This window comes from Pteropus vampyrus, unplaced genomic scaffold, assembly GCF_000151845.1.
Source record: "Pteropus vampyrus isolate Shadow unplaced genomic scaffold, Pvam_2.0 Scaffold20, whole genome shotgun sequence".
Classification (NCBI taxonomy): Eukaryota; Metazoa; Chordata; class Mammalia; order Chiroptera; family Pteropodidae; genus Pteropus; species Pteropus vampyrus.
This window is the reverse complement of record NW_011888801.1, coordinates 2,627,956-2,647,256: the sequence shown is the minus strand read 5'-3', so window position 1 is coordinate 2,647,256 and position 19,301 is coordinate 2,627,956. Positions and strand designations below refer to the sequence as shown.

The following is a 19,301-nucleotide window of genomic DNA, read 5'->3' as shown; positions in this document are numbered from 1 at the left end:
CATAAAGCATATTAAAAGAAATTCAGTTTTATTACTTTCAGGAATCTAATGGAACTATGCTAATAAATTGCTCCTCAGTATAGGTCTTAAGAGAAATCTGTTTTAATGAACAGATGAGAATATTTTCTAATTCAGTCTATCAAATTTTGATATAGAAAGGGTTACTTGTCAGGTGTTAAAAGTTACTTTAAATACTTAGTCTTGTTTATATCACAGTATTTTAGTTGGACAAACCCTATGTTTATAAATGGTATAACCTATCCAACTTGCTAATCCTTCAAATTTAGTTAAGTCCTAATTAATGCCTCAATGGCTCTGTTAGCATGAAGTCAAGTTACTGTACTCATCACTCAGAAAGAACAATCGGCTTTTGTATGGGCTTATTCTTCCAGCCAGGGGGAAATTCCTGTTCTTTCAGATTTTGTGACACACATTTCTTCCTCTCGTGCTTTCTTCTACAAATATTTATTAAGAAACTAGTATGTGTTAGACACTGACCTAGAGATGTATGATCTAGAAAGGGAGACAAACACAAACAAGTATCATAATGTTCTATAGGCGTAAGGATTGCTGTATGAACAAAGGACAGTGGAGTTATGGAGTCAGTTCAACCTGAGAACATCAGGAAGGCCTCAGAGTCAAACAGATTCTTAAAAATGGAGGATGTTTGTGCAACAGATAAGGAAGGGAAGGGTAGCACATAAGATGCCAGGCATGGTACAGCATGGCATATCCAACAAACTGTAAATAATAGGGCAAGAATGGAAATTACAACTGATGGAATATTAGAGGAAGAGATAGCAGAAAGAGAGGTTGCCTAGTAAGGGCAGGCTGGAGACCAGATCACAACCTACTACAGACAGTCCCTGCTCAGGTTCTACATCCTTCACGAAATTACAAGCATGAAACGATAGACATATAGAGTCCAGATCGAGAGGAGCCTGGGCTGGCTGTCCTCAGTACTGGATCCACATCACATTCGGAGTATCATATTTAGGATGATGGTGACAAATTAGGGAGCATCAATAAAGTGGGAAGGTAAATCTGGTCCCTATTATTCCATTTTGGCAGGAGTCTAACACTGTGATTTAATTGAAAAAATTTAAAAGCCTATGTATTGGTCCATTTAATACCAGGCAAAGCCAAGTGAGAATGCACAAGTGACTCAACAGAGACTGCATTTAATATATAACAGCCGCAGAGCCAAGACTAGACTCGTGAAAACATTCAGGACAGTATGAAACTGAATATTGGCCAAGAAAGCTGGAAAAACACACTCTGACCTCTTAAAGAAGTAGAGCCAGGCCTCTCAATATATATAGACCAATGAGAAGGGGATTTAGAAATAAAATGTTAGGTATATTGGTTATCTATTGTCACCTAACAAACCATACCAAAACATAGTGGCTTAAAACAAGTTATGTCTATGATTCTGCACAGTGACTGACAGTTCATTTCCTAGTCTCCCTCGGGCTTACTCATACAGCTGCATCAGTTGGTGGGTCAGATGGGGACTATGCTCAGCTGGGAGATCTTGGCCAATGAGAACATATTTCATCAAGGCTAGGTCTCTCTCATCTTAGGGCCAGCACCCTTATCACATTTCAGATGTTTTTCCCCTAAGTGTCCTCAGTGGTTACTTAGGATTCAGAATACTGCCAATTGCTTTGTGAATTGGTGCGTTATGTGCTCATGAATATCTTGACAGAATAGGGTCAGCAGATCTAGTTCTGGCCACCAGAGAAACAAGAGTTCAAGATGAAGTGAGGGAAAGATAAAACTGTCCCTATTCACAGATGAGGGGACTGTCTACAACTACGTAAAAACTCCTAAGGAATCTTCAAAAGAACTTCTAGAATTAATACATAAGTTTGGCAATATAGAATATTTATCACAGGGTAAACGGTCAACATCCCAAAATCAATTGTATTTCTATACACTAGTAATTTTCAACTGGAAACCAAAATTAAAAGATGGAATGGGGGAATAAAAAAGCTAAGTATTATGCTTAGGTAATCATTTGTATAGAGCTTCAATTTACAGAGGACTTTCCCAGCCACCTAAGAGGAGGGAGGAGCGAACTAGGGAACTTTGCAAACATCTGCATTCTCACTCCACCCCATTCTGAAATGCCCTTAGGGGAAGGTGCCTCAGACAAGTTGAAAGGTTCTTCAGGTGATTCTGATCACCTCCAGAGAGAGAACCAATCTGAAAAGGAGTATCAGCATCACCTGAGAACCTGTTAGAAATGAGAATTTCTCCCATTCACATACTCAAACTCAGGAGGTCGGGTCTAGAGTTGTGTTTTAACAAGCCAGGTGATTCTGCTGTGCACACTATACTTTTTTTTTTTTTTCAAAAAAGTAACTTCGTAGTTCATTTTATGCCTAAGTGACAAAGGCATACCAGCTGCTAGAGGTTTGTAGCACCCTCTGCTGGTACCCACCTGCAAAAGCCAACCTCAAGCAAAAACAGGATTCTCATAACTCTAGATTGATGTCAGCCTGTTAATTTTTTATTCAAGTAAACTAAAGTTAAGACAAATCTTGTTTCCTATTATATCCACTGCTGCCTCATTTCACCACAGCATTTGAGAGATCATGGTGCATTCTCCCCACATCGAAGGAGGTGGGGTGGATGAGGCCTTCTCTGCCTTAGCCTAAGGGCAGTGTCACTCCCCCACACAAAACCAGAATCTCTCAATGGCTTCCTAGAACATTTTGAAGCAAAATCTAGTCCTTATCAAGACTTTTGAGGCCTGCATGATTGGAGCCCCGCTACTTCTCTAAGTTCACTTCCAATCACACTTTTCCTTCTTTGACTCTTCAGCCAAATTGGCCTCTGAATTGTTTGTAGAACATGCCCCAGAGGCCAGTGCACTTGCTCTTCCCCCTAGATATTCATGGTTCTACTCTCTGCTCAAATGTCACCTCCGTTGAAGGCCTTTTAGTGCTGTCAGGTAAAAAGTGGGGTGTTATTCTGGAGTGGGTGTTTTTAGAAAGCTGGGGCAATTCAGTATCTCAGTTACACATATTAATTGGGAGAGAGGGGTATATGATTATTTTTGAGTTGCAGTATCTGTTCAGGCCTGATTACAAGTGAAGATGGTCTGTCATGGTCATGAACCTTCTTCCTATGTTGATATTCTATAACACTGTTTATGTTCAGTAGGGGAACACCACTGTAACTAGGCCAGTTACTAGATGATGCCTGTTAGGGATGCTTTTCTTTCTCATATATTTGTTTATTGTCTCAAAAGTAATCTTGCCGAGGGCAGAGACTTTGTTTTGTTTACCACTAATGTACCAGTGTTTAAATAGTGCCTGGTATATAGTAGGTGTTTAATAAATATTTGCTAAATATTCTTTCAAAACATCTTCCATACCTCAGGTTCTACACATCTATAATGGAGCCCTATACCTGAGACAGGTAAATTTGGGTCCTTGGAATGTCTCATAGGTGATGGCAGAGCCAACAGTAGCTGCTGGTGGGCAGACAGGTATTAACACTTACCCTTTACAGAACTTTAAACAGTGAGAGCAACTGAGTTCTCCAGACTTTCCCTTAGACCAGACAGGACTTAGCTTCCTTTGGCTGCTTAGGGAAGACAATTATCAGAAAAAGCCACTACTCTCCAATGGCAAGAGATGGCCAAGTTAAAGATTATGCCACAAATAAAATGGGAGAAACAGTCCTTGATCTACTAAATTACCTTACCTTCCTTTCCCATCTTACAGTCACGTGTTTTTAACAAAATATATGACAGTCTGTAATTCGGTTAAATCTTCAGAATGATTTGCATACTAAAAGTTATAACCATTCCACCATTCCTTTATTATATTACTATTTAAAAATACTTCTGCAAAAAGGAACCCTCATACACTGCTGGTGGGACTGCAAATTGGTACAACCACTATGGAAAACAGTATGGAGGTTCCTCAAAACACTAAGAATTGATCTACCAAATGATCCAGCAATGCCTCTACTGGGTATTTATCTCAAAGACTTGAAAACCCATATCTGAAAAGATATTTGCACACCGATGTTCATAGCAGCACTACTCACAGTGGCCAGGACATGGAAGCAACCGAAGTGTTCTATGATAGATGATTGGATAAAGAAGCTGTAGTACATATATACAATGGAATATTACTCAGCCATAAAAAGCGATGAAATACTGCCATTTGCGACAGCCTGGATGGACCTCGAGATAATCATGCTAAGTGAAATAAGCCAGACAGAAAAAGTTGAAAATCACATGTTATCACTTATATGTGGGATATAAACCTAAAAGCAACACATGAACAGGACAAATAGAGACTCAGGGACATGGACAATGGACTAGTGGTTACCAGAGGGTAGGGGGTGGGGGAGGGGGAGAGAGGCAGACAGGGTAAAGGGGGTCAAATATAGGGGGTCGGGGGAGGGTGAAGTGGGTAAAGGGGATCAAATATATGGTAGCTGAAGGAAACTGGACTCTGGGTGGTAATCACACAATAGAATATATAGTTTTCAAATTATAATGTACACCTGAAAATTATATAATTGTATTAACCAATGTTACCCCAATAAACTTAATAAAAATTTTAAAATAAAACATAAATAAAAATAAAATAAAAATATTTCTGCAGCTTACTTATGTAGAAAGGGAATTATGATATCATTTTTAAACCTATCAGATTGGCAAAAACAAGAAAATTCAGTAATTACACTGTTTGGCAATATGTGGATTAACAGGAAAACTCATACGTTGCTAGTGAAAGAATAAATTGGCCCAACTTCTACTGAAGTTGATCTGACAATATCTAACAAAATTTAAAATGCACAAAACCTTGGATCCGACAACTTCCCTTTTAGCAATTTATTCTCCTCATAAACGTGTACACATGCAAAGTAACATGTTATTTATTGCAGCACTATTTGAATTGTAAACAATCTAAATGCCCATCTTTCAGGGAATGAGTAACAAATTATGACATCCATACAATGAAATATCAAGCTTTCATTAACGAGAATGAAGCAAATCTCATTCCTTATGTACTTGAATGGAGAGAACACTAATATATCATCGGAGAAAGAGAAAAGCAGCTCCTGGTACCATTAGCCACAACTAGGTGTTGCTAGAGGCTGGCCTGGCACTCACAGATGGGCCTTATTGTTTTCCCCTTGACATAAAATTCACACAACACCAACATTAGACAAGAGATCTGTGACTGTGATAAAGACAAAAACAAGACTACTCAGTAATCATGTCTGAACACAGATAAAAACATAAGCATTACCGAGTCAGCAAAAACGACCAAATATCCCTCTATCCTGGCTAATATGACTACTGTTTCTTTATCAATTTTAACATTAGCCTTGATTCATTCCTCCTGCCTTATTGCTAAGATTAAGATACACAATCATAGAATTGCCCCCAGCATCCTTGAAAGCATCCAATCCAGAGCAAATCCACGCTTCCTTGAAACTTTGCCCAAAAACCATCTAATCCAAACCCAAATCATAGTAAGCCCTTTCCAACACTGAAATGCCCTATAATTCTTCATGGTATGTGTTCTTTCCTCACAGCAATGAGCAATAAACTCAACTAATTCAACTAAAGTGTGTCCTTGGAGGGAAAGCACATTAAGTGAAATAAGCAAGGTGCAAAATCATGTATATATATGCATGTACGTGTATGTGCTGCAATTTGTGTAAAATATGTAAAACTAAAAACTAAAAATACTTATTTGTTTGTATATGCATAGAAAACACACGAGTTCAAATGGTTGCCTCTTGGAAGAAGCACAAAAGGTGCAGGGGTGAGAGGAAAAGAGTTTTCACTATATACTGTTACCATGTTCATAAATTATTTACTTACAATTAATAACTTTTTAAAAATATAGTAGGAAACTCTAGTACCACTGTGGAATCAATAGAGAAGAAAATTCAGAATCCTGCCTGGACAGTCAGGCTTATCAAATTTCTACATGTGAAATTTCAACCGTGTTGCAGTCCCTCGAATTACATCACTCCTGCCAGAATGCTCCCCAGCTAAGCCTCAAAATCAGTTCTTGTGGAAAAATAGGATCAAATTTCATGCACTTTGATGTCTGAGTGATGAAGACTGCTGATTAGTCTGTATTTAAAAACCATTAGGTGTAGGTATTTTCTTTAGAGTGAATCCAGGGCTCTTAAGTAAAGATAGAACAGGTCATGGTGGTTTTGTATTTCTGGCTCTCGTAGGGAGCCCTATGAGCTGAGAACATATAGCACCTAAATATCATGCTATCCTAGCAGAGGTCTTAAAGCTATCATCTGGTCTTCTTCAAAGTTAGAGCTGAAGGTGATAACTGAGCTCCCCTGAGGCATTCTCTTACCCCAGCACCCTCCTCAAGTCTCCACCAGAGCCGGCTCCCACCTCACTTGAAGGGTGGGTTAGGCACACAACTACAAGAAAGACAATTCTGGATACAACGTAGTTATATATTCTAGATTCATATCACACCAGCCAGTAGCAGTTGGTAGCTCATTTGTTTGGTGTCCTGACCTTCCTCAACTAGGGGCAAAGGCCTCCTACAAGCTGTGCCTGGTCCTGATTCCTTGACCTATATTATCTTGGAGTCTCTAGCCTTCCTTTCATCTCCAGTTATCTTTGTGTACTTTTCACCATCTTATCTCTCTCTTTTTGACTTACACTTCTACCCTTTACCAATTCCTGTTTTAGAGAACTACTTATACTTGTCCCCACAATTTAGACTCTAGCAACAGGCATTCCCAATGCTTCCATTTATTATAAAATCAAACACATATCCCCTCAACAGCTCCCTAATACACACACAAATAAATCCAAAAAATGCATTTTCAATTAGAACTCTCTAAACTTTTCATTATATTCTTATGAATTATCCTTCAGGGAGGGCTCGGTTCAAGTTTTACATGCTTAGTGAATTCTTCTTGGATCCTCAGCTCCCAGTGAGCCCTTCCTCTTTTAAGCTACCATGAAATGAAGAAAATAATTTTGTCTATTGCCTCAGTCGTTTCCAAACATTTCCTTCCCCTATCTTCACCTCCCCACACACACCTTTTTGTTTGTTTGTTTGTTTGAAACTAAGAAAGTCAAATATGTAAAACACCAACTTTGGGAGAAAATGGTACAAGCTCCAACTCCCTTCCCTTCCCCATGAAGAAGTTCAGCCAAGGAATTTTAAAACTGCTGGTCTAGTCCACCAATGAATGTCATTAGCTAGCCCTTTATGTCATCTTGCCAGCTAGATTATTAATTCCCTGGGACATAAGCTCTATTTTATTGACCTAAATTCAATTACTATTTCAGCACTATGTACCATGTACTGGGCCAGCAAGGCTACAGTACTTTCATAATCTGGCCCTTAATACAATCTATGAGGTAGGCATTTCCCCGCCATTTTACACATAAGGTTAAGTGGGGCTGGAAGAAAAGGCCAACTTTACTCAGCGATAGAGGTGTAACTTATACCCAGGACCTCAGAGTTTAAATCCAGTGCATTTTCTTCTCCACCAAGCAGCCTCTAGGTCTGTTCTGGACTATTCTGTTCTAGAGTTCCTGAGAGAAAGAGCAGCTGGGGCCAGCACTAGAGAGGCTACAGTTATTAGTAATCGTGAAGACAAGTTCAGTTGTGTAAAGCAGACATGCTAACCGCTACACTATGGAACCAAGACAAGATCAATTGTGGATTAAGCCCATGTGGTCCTGCACCAGTGACAATATTTAGGGTTCCACTTCTCCATGATTCTAGGCTACTGGACTACCCCTCACAACTGCTTCCCTTCTTTTTCTGTTCATCATTATCTCCAAAGCTGACCTGACAGGATGATGGTTATCTTCCAATATAATCTACACTTAAAATAAATAAAAAACTAACTAAATAAATAAATAACAAAGAAAAACTTTAATGTGTCCAGGAATAGTTATTTGCTCCCTCTCAACTTAATCTACAATTATTCTAATATCCTGAGGAAGGTCACTTTTCCCCCTAGTTTACAGAAAAGAAAGGGGAAAGGGAAAATGAGTTATCTAAGGAACAACTAAGAATTAGAAAATGCCAGAGACTAGATACTACATTTGGATTTAAAGTTGTAGGGCCTAACCATTTGCAAAAATAAAAATTCACTGTATTAAAAAATAGGCCGGCTGCATTAATAATGCAAAGACAAATAAGAGACTGTAAACCAACTTTCAAATGTTTTATTTTTAGTGTTTTAAAACATTTTAATACAACAAAGATATAAAATAACATATATTAGTTAAATCTAGATTTAATTTAGAATCAAGATATTTACTTATATACAATACTGTGTGCTTCAAGGTATGGCTACCACAGGAACTTTCACATCTTCAAGTAACACTAGTTTCTCTGTGGATAGGGTGACATTTAGGTAGAATTCCTGAAACATGCCCACTTTAATCCAAGCTAATTTCGCTTCCCCCATCATGTACCAGTTTCTACTTCCTTTGTTCCATATCAGAAATACTTCAATTATCCTAACAATCCATAGATTCTCTAAATTTAAAAAATGTTAAAATTAAGCAATTTAAAGATAATATTACTAATAACATTGCTTGGTTAGGTTCGGACAACCCAGTAGTTCAGATTCAAACAGACCTGAAATAACAATGAAATTAACAGTACTCTTTCTCTCTCCATATCTGGCACAAAGCTTTCTTATGCTTAAACATGGAGTACACTGAATAAAAAGTCCTTTGGTTAATTTAGGGCAGGACATATTCTAAAAACCAACTTTAATGGTAGCTGAATTATGGCTTATAGATTTCATAGATATTTTTATTTAACTTGATACAAAGTAACAGGCCACATTTTAGTTCCTTGAAACTGTGGCATTTGCTGGCGATGAGGGGTAGGTGAGAGGGGGACCAAAATCTACTTCCACAGTAATTTCAGTCATTCAAAGCCACTTAATGTCAGAGAGGGAAAAAGAACCTCTCCCTCTCCTTTCTCATTGGTCACCTGAAGCAGCCTGACTTTTGATGTTGCTAATAATTCTCTACAGAGCGATAGGGATAATTCAGGCTAAATTTTTTACAAATGCAAACTATCTTAAATATCACGTAAAGTTGGCATTGAAACTATCTAAATGAAACCGATACTGTTTGAGAAAGCTATTGAACTATTCTAAACGAGAGCTTTCTTGTCTCAAATGCCTGAATACCATAAAGATCTGACAAATGACTATTACCATTGTTACTTTTAGTAAAGGATAACTTGTCTACAAAAAGACTAACAAATAATTAACTTTATTAGGTCAGAGGGTTTAAAACAAGAATATAGTTAATGTTCTCAAGCATTTTGGAATTAGGATCCTTAAAAAAGTTTACTATGAAACTTTCTGATGTTTCATAATGGTGAAAATGACTTTTGCTGAATACAAAGCAGTTAGTGTTATTAATATGACTTTGAATATATAAATAATACTTTCCAAATGGATGTCCCTAAAACAGACTGTTTCATATCAGCCATAAAAGCATTTGGTTCTCCTGTTCTCCATTTTGAAGCTAAAGAATTTTTGGAATTCTAAGTAACAACAACCAGGCAAGTACAGGGTAGAGAAGAATGCCACTTGCAGTGTCAAAGTTACACTACCAGCAGGTCTCTCAGTCAATGGTTTTTTCCTGGCGAACAGTCCACAGTTATTAGCTGACTGATTCTAAGGCTAAGCTCACTGCTTTCTGATTTAAAAGGATACTAATGAATAGTTCCACCACTTGAAAGTTGTATTTTTTACTCTAATAATGCTGGCCACAGAGAATAAGGAGAGGATAGGCATGCTGAGAATTCTGTAGCATAGCCAATAAAATACCTCCCAAATTATTTGGTGATAACAGCAAATATGCCATCTTCAAAACATTCTACTCCCTATAAACTTCGATTACTCTTCAGTAACACTGTCCTGCAATGGACTGTAAAAAAAAAAAAAAAAAAAAAGTCCACACTGCCCCCAGGAACATAGAAAATGCATCAAGGACTTTCAATATAATCTCCAGTTTGCATCCTCAAACCAAAAACCGTCTTGGTGCCTTCTATACTGAGGTCTTGGTGTTTAATAATGTAAGCCTCTCACAAGTCTGCAACTGTAGAACTTATTACAATGTCAAAAAACATGTTGATCTAGGGCGTGTAGCTTCTCTACCTAGCCACATTCACACCTAAATTGTAAATGTAAAAACATTCTTTGTGGTTTAGATTTTAACAAAGAAAAAAACAAAACAAAAACCAAAGTCTGGAAATTTCTGGACAAAACAAAAAGCGAGTAAAATATAGATTTCACATTAAGGAAAAAAAATTTGTCTCAATTTTCAAGAAAGAGACTTGGAGATGATTGATTTATGTAAACACTGCTTTGTAAGAGTTATAACAATAAATTATAAGTCTAGCTTACCTTTTCTTCAAAACAAATATGATAAATGCAAAGCTGAAAAGTTATTTTACAATCTTCCCAGCAGTCTGCTGTTAGGCACTCGCAAAGTCAATAGCTCTGCAAATTAGCTTCAATTTATTTTTTTCTATTTTGTTCTAGAATAGAATCTATATCAAGGAAAGAGGACTGATGTTAAGATATTTACTATGAAGTAGCTACTTAACATTTTTGAATTAATATCACCACAGATTTTTTTCAAACATTTTTCCAAAAGCCAACATTAGTCTCTAGCTAAATTCAGTCCTGTTGTCATTTGGGAAAAAATGGCAGTAACACATCTTTTGACCTCAAGGGTCAAACTACTCTAACTGGCATAGGAAGTATCCTTCACCCTTCATAATTATGCAGTTTCTTTAGATGAAATGTTGATATGTTTCTCTCTAGCATGTAATAGAAACAACAATTTAAGATATTATAAGATTCTGAAGTATGAGATTTAAAAGCATAATAAAACTTGAATTGCTTTGTGCCATTTCTCAAGTGAGAAATAAAAAATGATGGTCAGAGCAGATCCAAACTGGGGTCATTCAGCACTGGCTAAACTTGTTCACATAATATTCCTTTCCTGCCCAAACCATTCGAGAGTCCTCCATAGCTTATACAGGGGTGGGAATATGACTCAAAGTGCAAAAATAAAATATTTTACCCATATAAGGAGCAGGCTCCTGTTAAGAGGGCCTGATTTTAGACCTCAATATGCCAGCACCTTTTCTAACTCCTTGTTTTAAAATGGAATGTAAAAACTACACAATTAATATTCTAAGTGGCTAAATTCATAAGTTGGGGTTCAAATTCCAATTATACAATCATCCTATTGTCATAACTACTTTATAAAATCATTAAAAGTGAAGTGACAAAAGTTATCACACAGATCAAATTTTAAATTACATAAGGTACTAAATTCTAGTGTTGTAAACAGCAACTAATCTATATCAATTCCTGAATGCCAAATTAAGACTAAATAGAAAGAATGTATGTACACAACTGTATTTGTAAAGCTAAAAAACAAAATCTTCTCATATCCATATATGTCTGTGATTGCTTCTGATGGTCAAGAACAAGAAATTTCAAAAACTAAAAAGTTACGTTATGTCTGCACCCTTTTATAAAGTTCTTTTCAGAAAGAGAAAAAAATTTTTGCATGCATATCTCCCTACTTAAGGACATAAGAACTTTATCTAACATCTGGTAAAACACTCCACTATTTTGCTCATTAAATATTACCATTAAAAAGCCTAAAATTGGGCTGTCATCTAACAGCTATAGCACAAAGTTATTCCAGGTACCTACATCACTAAAATTCATTTATAGGTCATTTTCCCCTCATGAATACTGAACTCTCAGAACAAAATAGCAACTGTATCTTTCATTGCATCTTTGGTGAAAAATGCCAGTACTATATTTGTACTTTGTCACCTCATTATGGCCCCTTTCTCTTCTTGTTTCAGGCATCCTGGTACGTTCAATATACTTTTCTTAAAGATGGTTTCGAAGACAAAAGTTATTTGTTAGTAAAACGGATCACTTTCCAGAGTTGCATTTTAAAAAAGACGCAGAAATTAGTTCAAAGAACAAGTGCTGTTCACTTGGCAGGGGTTTTTCCTTTGAAAATAATAAAGAGCTTCAAAAAATATTATTTCCTGACTGGAGTCCTACTGGAAATAAAAAAAAAAAAAAAAATTTTTTTTTTCATCCAGCAAATTGCTTAAATCGATTTGCTTAAGTTCAATAAGCAAATATTCAACAGGCTAAGGGTAACAGTCTGACTTCAATCACTACATTACCTCTGCCTAAAGAGAAGGGGCAGAACACACTGACTTAAGCTCTCTGTTCAAACAGATATATAAGGACTCTTGATTTTTCTTTCTTGCTTTCTATAATCGCAGCCTTGCTCAGAACAGGGAACTTAACTTTGTCAACATATAAGCCAAAAAGCAAGGCATCCAGGAACAACCAAGGGGGAGAAAGCAAAGTTATTCACTTTCAACACGTACGGTATATTTAATCATGAACCCATAACAAAGATAGTCTTCATCCAATTAGTCTTTTCATTATTGCTGGTTTTGAAAATGGCCAACAATATTCGTTAGGTACTGTACCATTAACATTGCATTCAAAAAAAGAAAACATGGGAAACCAAATTCTTGCTCTCCTACTCTGCTGATATGCTCTGGTATTAGCTAAAGTATGATAGTACAAAAAGAGTCTTGTTGTGATATAAAAGGCAATAAACACATCAATGGAATAATGTTCATGGGCAGCCAAAATGAAGAAGATTCCAAAGAGGTTGAGAACCCAGGATAAAGTATGCAAGAAATTCCAGCTTCTTGGTGTATCTGGGAAAAGGACAGAAAGATTATTTTAAAACCACATTCCTTCCAATGCTTCTCAGTCACGTTTCTTAGATCAGTCTGTTTCTCCCATCCTTTGTAGATACTTGATACCCTTCCTGCAGCTTCCTCTGCAGTTAGTCATCTGATACGCATAGAAGCACTAAAAAGATACTTACATTCAGTGACAAAGAAGTTCAGCATAGTTAGGACGACTGTGTGGCCACTGAACATGTAATCTCCACAAGTGTGAACGCCGGTTAGGGTCATACCAAAGCCACTCCAAATGGCAAAGGCCCGGTGTAGTTTCTCCCATACACTGCCATATATCTATAAGGAAAGCTATGAATTAGTGCTTCAAATGCTTAGGAAGGTAGGAGCTTTCCAAGCATCCATTCCCATTGAAATTCAAATGCTGAATGACTTCAAAATAAGATCTAAGCAAAAGCAATGGGACTACCAGTCTAAATAATTCCAGATATCAAGAATGGGTGATCAAAGCTTGGCTATACTCAGAAAATATTTTGGTAATTAAATGACATCAGTGTAATTCAAGCGTCTCTACTAGGAGTTTCTTTATAATGAAAAGGTTGCTATAACGCAAAAATATTTCCAAATTCTTAATATAATAAGTAGTATTTGCTTGGCTATTCTTGCCAATAAGTAATAGGCTATGACAGAAACGATGACAGCCATTCAATATCCATTCTTTCCTTCTTCAGTGGTAACAGAATCTTGAATTTATTTGAAATGGCAATGAACTCAACCAGAACACTGCGTTTCCTAGCCTCCCTTGCAGTTAGGTATGGTTATGTGACTAAGTTCTTTATAAGAAGATCTTAGTGAAAGTGTAAAAGAATTCTGGGAAGACTATTTATAAAGGAAAGAGACAACAGCTCAGAGGAAGTCTTTTCTATCTTTCCTTCTCCTAGCCTACAATTTGGACATGATAGTTGAAGCTCTAGCAGCCATCTTGGACCACAAAATGGCCTTAAGGATGCAAGCCAAATGTAAGAATAAGAGAGCAGGAAGTCATAAAAATCATGGGTTTTTGATGGTTCCATATCTGACCTGGAATATCTACTCTCTCTGAGAGAGAATAAACTACTGTTTATTTATTAAACCATAGCCATCTTGAGCTTCCTGTTAGCAGCCAAACCTAATCCCAAATCCCACACATAAATTTCAAAATGCATTTTGAGAAAGAGTTTGAGCAATGGTCACACACACACACACACACACACGCATACACACACACACACACACACACAAAGTGTATTTAACACATAATACAAAAACTTGCTAAAATTTTATGTGCATTTACAATGTGCAAGGCATGCTTCTGAGTGTTTTATGTGTTATTACATTGAATTTCCACAACAATCCTATGAATTAATTCAATTGTGCAGATGAGGAAACTGACTGAGAGAGGTCACACAGCTAGTAAGTAACATAACTGGGATATGAACCCAGGGAGTCCAATTCTAAAGCCCTATGTCTTAAATATTCTATTATGACTAAGGGACAAAAGGAACTGAAACCAGCTGTTAACAGTAAACATGTTTAGATATTAGGTCATACAGTCTAGAGATATAGGTATAGGCTTTAACTAAATGTTTCAATTGTTTTGGTTGTCACATAGCTTATAGTTAAAGATTAAGAAAATATGTTAGTCACTTATAGTCAAAGATCATAAAGGATGTTAGTCATATCCTGACAGCCCACTTGTAAAGCAAGTTCCAGAAAAAAATGTGTAAAAGTACACTGTGCTTGAGATAATAGAAAAATGTAGCTAGTAAGCACAAAACAGTTATAGCTTAAACAATAACAAGTCACCAGATGTTCAGCTTCTGCTCTTTGCTTTGAAGTTAACATAATTGATAGAGGGAAGATGGAGGACCAGGTAAAAGCAGGGTTCGTCTCCTCCCAGGACCACACTGAAATTACAACCAAACTATAAAATAACCAATGCAGAGAATCACCTGAAGTCCAGCTGATCATAACACCTACATCTGATAATAACAAAGAGCCACATCGAAGCCGGTAGGAGGGATGAAGTCGTGAATTGGGCTGGACCCACACCCGTGGGTGGTAGAGGATCACCGGGAGGGACAGTGAGGCTGCAGAGGCTCTCCTGAGGGAGAGGGGGGTCCTGGTCTCATCTGGGGACTCTCCAGCACAGAGTCCCAGCCCAGGGAAGAGAAGATTCCAATAACTCTTACTGTAGAAACTAGAAGGGATTCTAGCCGTCTAGGTGAGACGGAGGGTGACTGAACTCTCAGATGTCCCTTTGAAGGACCCGCGCAAAGGTTTTCTGACCTGTGGACACTCACCCGGGACATCGGCAGTGGGTCAAAGACTCGCAAGGGATTCATTCTGAAAAGGTCTCCATTGCCTGGCATCTGAACGAGGGCTGGAAAGGCAGCCACCATTGTGCCTTAGTCCGGACCCTCTACAGGGCAATCTACAGACCTACAACCTTGACCGTGCAGACCCCTCCCACAGGGCCATTAGAAACCTCTGAGAGCTGTGTTTCTAATCCCAGTAATGTGGCTGCTGTGAGCTACATTTCAGAGATATGGTCAGGCAGATTGCTGCTGTCAACATGAACTTGAGCAGATATAGGGGACCTATGGGCTAGTCCCAGACAGCAGCTGGTCTTGCTGTGAGCTTGGTCTTCTGCAGGAACTCACAACAGTTACCAAAGCTGCAGCAAGACGGAGGCTGAATTGATCTGACTGCCATTGTCTCTCTGAGACCCTGCCCCACCCAACCTGCAGATTGCCCAGAGCCGTTGTTGCTAGATTGTTGCCAGGCTCCGAATGATTCAGAACCAAAAGTATTCACAGCAGGGCGGCTATCGCTGTGAGGCATTTCCAATCCCAGCAACAGCGCCAGCTCTGTAAACTACATTTCCATTCCCAGAGGGCAACCAGCTCTGTGAGTCGCATTTCAGAGGTAGATTAGGCAGATCACTGCTGCCAAAGTGAACTTGGGCGGATATTGGGGACCTGTGGGCCAGTCCCAGAGAGCAGCTGGTCTTCCTGTGATCTGAGTCTTCAGTGGGAACTCACAACAGTTACCAAATTTGCAGCAAGACTGAGGCTCTATTGATCTGATTGCCATTGTCTCTCTGAGACCCCGCTCCATCCTACCCACTAATTACCCTAGGTGGCCCATTGATAGTGAACTGACACGGTCTTGCCCTTCCCCTCCTCTGATCGCCTAATCCACACAGGCAACAAACTTTGGCTGGCACAGGGTCAATGGCAGGCAGACCTTTGCTGCCTGCAGGAGTTACAATATTGTGTCCGGGGAGCACAAGGGTCTGTGGGAACATCCCTGACAACAGCTGGTCTCACTGTGATCTGTCTACAGTGGGAACGCCCAGGAACAGAAGTTGCAGCAAAACTGAGGCTGTACTGGTCACATAGACTTTGTCTCCCTGAGATCTCACTTCTCACAAGCCACAAAGTGCCTGCAGCCCATTGACAAGTAGCCTCTTATGCCCTGCTTGGCTCTGGGGTTGAGCAGTTAGCGCAAGCAATAGACCTTGGCCAGCGCAGTGAGTGCATTTTGAAGAAAACAGTTGTGGACAGATCACTGCTGACTGTATGAGCTGCATTATCTCTTAAGGGGATTGCAGGAGTCTGTATTGGCCTGGCGGCCCTTGACTCCCTGAGCTCCTGCCCCATCCAGTACACAAAGTGCCCACTGCACATTGATAGGCAGCTGCCCCTGCTCTGGGGTAGCGCATTTAGGCCCAGGGTGGGCAGCAGTTGACCTTGCTACAAGTGGAAACTTGTACAGCGAGCCACAGAGACAGCGAGGGCATGTAAACTGACACTGCAGCGGCAAGGGGAAATTTACTCACTAGACCCAGGAGACTCCCAGGGTCCCTGCGCCACCCTACACACATATCACCCAGAGGCTCATCCAATTTCAGAGACTTACAGGCATCTGATAGGCAGTATCAGTCCTTGAGGAGCACTGGTCCCTCTGCTAAACTACCCTAGGTCTCTTGCACTTATCTATAGATCCAGCATAGACAACTGTGCTGGCTGGAAAATTACTGCTTGGCTATCGCCCATGGGAACATAGGCTATAGCCCATAGGAACATAGGCTATCACCCATGGGAACATAACATTCTAACAATAAGCTTTCTGCTTCTGTACCCCCACTTGCACACCTGACCTGTGGGTTGACAGGTAGTGAATAGGAGAAAAATAGACCTTTGTGTTTAAGACAGATGAGGAATGGGACTTAGGGCTTAAAAACCCTGTACCTCTACATTTCGGGGCTGCTTAATTTGGGGTCTGCGTACCCCTGGCAGACCCAGCTGGCTGAATAAAGAGCGTGTTTCCTATAACTCACTGATTTCTGATGGTCCGTGTGTCTTTCGGGGGCTGGCGGCTACAACACAACAACCATCAGCGGATCGCTTTGTAGTGCTCACCGGGTAGCCCTGAGCAATCAAAAGCAGCCTACAGGGGAGCCCCTCCCAAGGGGCCACAAAACCAACACATCTGGAGGCTAGCACCAGACTACAGAACAACTCCTGACTGGTTCCAGTAGTGAAACACACACAGGGTGGTTGCAATAAGTACACAAGCCTGCTAGGGCAAATCCCACTCAGTGAGGTCAGCCCCTGCACAACAACTCTTATCCTGAGGGTGCAGCCAATTCACACAATTAGTCAGCCTGAACGTTAATCCCATCCACTGATCTACTAACAACAATAAAGTCTTGGCAACAACAGAAGATCACACACAACCCACACAAAGGTCACATCCAGAGCTCCCTACACAAAGGGAGAGTGCGCCACTGGGCCACACAGGACACCTTCCACATTAGGCCATCTGGCCAAGGCTGAGAGACAAAACAAATATTCCTGACACAGAAACGAACACAGAGAGGCTAAGAAAATGAGAAAACAAAGAAACATGCCGCAAATGAAATAACAAGAGAAAATTCCAGAAAATAAGCTAAATGAAATGGAGGCAAGCAACCTACCAGAGACAGAGTTCAGAATAATGGTTATAAAGATGCTCAACAAACTTATGGGGAGAATGGATGAGCACGATGAGAACCTCAACAGAGAGATAGTAAGCATTAAAAAGGACATAGAAACCATAAAAAAGAACCAGAGAGAAATGAGGAATACAATAACTGAAATGAAGAACACACTAGAAAGATTCAACAGTAGATCGGATGAAGCAGAAGACTGAATCAACGAATTGGAAGACACGGTAGCTGAATACACCCAATCAGAACAACAAAAAGAAAAACGAATTTAAAAAAATGAGGATAGTTTAAGAGATCTCTGGGACAACATGAAGCATAAAAATATTCGAATCATAGGAGTACCTGAAGAAGAAGAGAGAGAGCAAGGGATTGAGACTCTGTTTGAAGGAATCATGACAGAAAACTTCCCTAACCTGGCAAAGGAATTAGATATACAAGTTCAGGAAGCACAAAGTGCCAAACAAGAGGAATTCAAACAGACCTACACCAAGACACATCATAATTAAAATGCCAAAGGTCAAAGACAAAGAGAGAATCTTAAAAGCAGCAAGAGAAAGGAAGCTGATTACTTACAAGGGTACCCCCATAAGAATGTCTGCTGACTTTTCAATGGAAACTTTGCAGGCCAGAAGAGAATGGCAAGAAATATTCAAAGTTATGAAAAACAAGAATCTGCAACCACTAATACTCTACCCAGCAAGGCTTTCAATCAAAATGGAAGGTGAGATAAAGAGCTTCTCAGACAGAAAAAGGCTTAAGGAATTCATCACCAACCCAAGCCAGCATTACAAGAAATGTTAAAAGATCTTCTGCAAAAAGGGAAGGGGTAAAAAAGAAAATAGAAATAACAAATATGAATAATAAAAATGACAGTAACAATGTACTTATCAGTAATCACTTTAAGTGTAAATGGATTAAATGCTCCAATCAAAAGACATAGGTTAACTGAATGGATAAGAAAACAAGACCTATGCATATGCTGTCTACAAGAGACCCACCTCAGATCAAACTAAACTCACAGACTGAAAGTAAAGGGATGGAAAAAGATATTTCACACAAACGGAAATGAAAAAAAAAGCCGGGGTAGCAATACTTGTATCAGATAAAACAAACTTTAAAACAAGGCTACAATAGGAGATAAAAAAGGGCATTACATAATAATAAAGGAATCGATAAATTAAGAGGACATAATCCTAGTACATAAATCCTAGCACCTACATACATAAAGCAATTACTGACTGACATAAAAGGAGAGATCAATAGTAATACACTCATAGTAGGAGACTTTAACACCCCATTGACATATCTTCCAGGCAAAGAATCAACAAGGAAACAATGGGCCTAAAAGATACACTAGAACAGATGGACTTAATAGATATTTTCAGAGCATTTTACCCCAAAGCAGCAAAATATACATTCTTCTCAAGAGCACATGGAACATTTTCAAGGATAGATCACATGTTAGGACACAAATCAAGTCTTAATAA

The 19,301-nt window shown here is 39.0% G+C and overlaps 1 protein-coding gene across 1 annotated transcript in view; it reads right to left on the bottom strand.

Annotated features, from left to right (window-relative positions):
* Positions 1 to 8,193: 8,193 nt before the first annotated feature.
* SAMD8 (sterile alpha motif domain containing 8) overlaps positions 8,194 to 19,301 on the bottom strand; it is a 55,020-nt gene continuing 43,912 nt past the window's right edge. The window contains exons 5-7 of the mRNA XM_011355446.2: positions 15,122 to 15,201; positions 12,968 to 13,118; positions 8,194 to 12,794 (exon numbers count right to left, since the gene is read on the bottom strand). Coding sequence (XP_011353748.1) covers positions 12,490 to 12,794; positions 12,968 to 13,118; positions 15,122 to 15,201 — 536 coding nt within the window. The 3' untranslated portion in view covers positions 8,194 to 12,489. The remainder of the gene's footprint in view (positions 12,795 to 12,967; positions 13,119 to 15,121; positions 15,202 to 19,301) is intronic.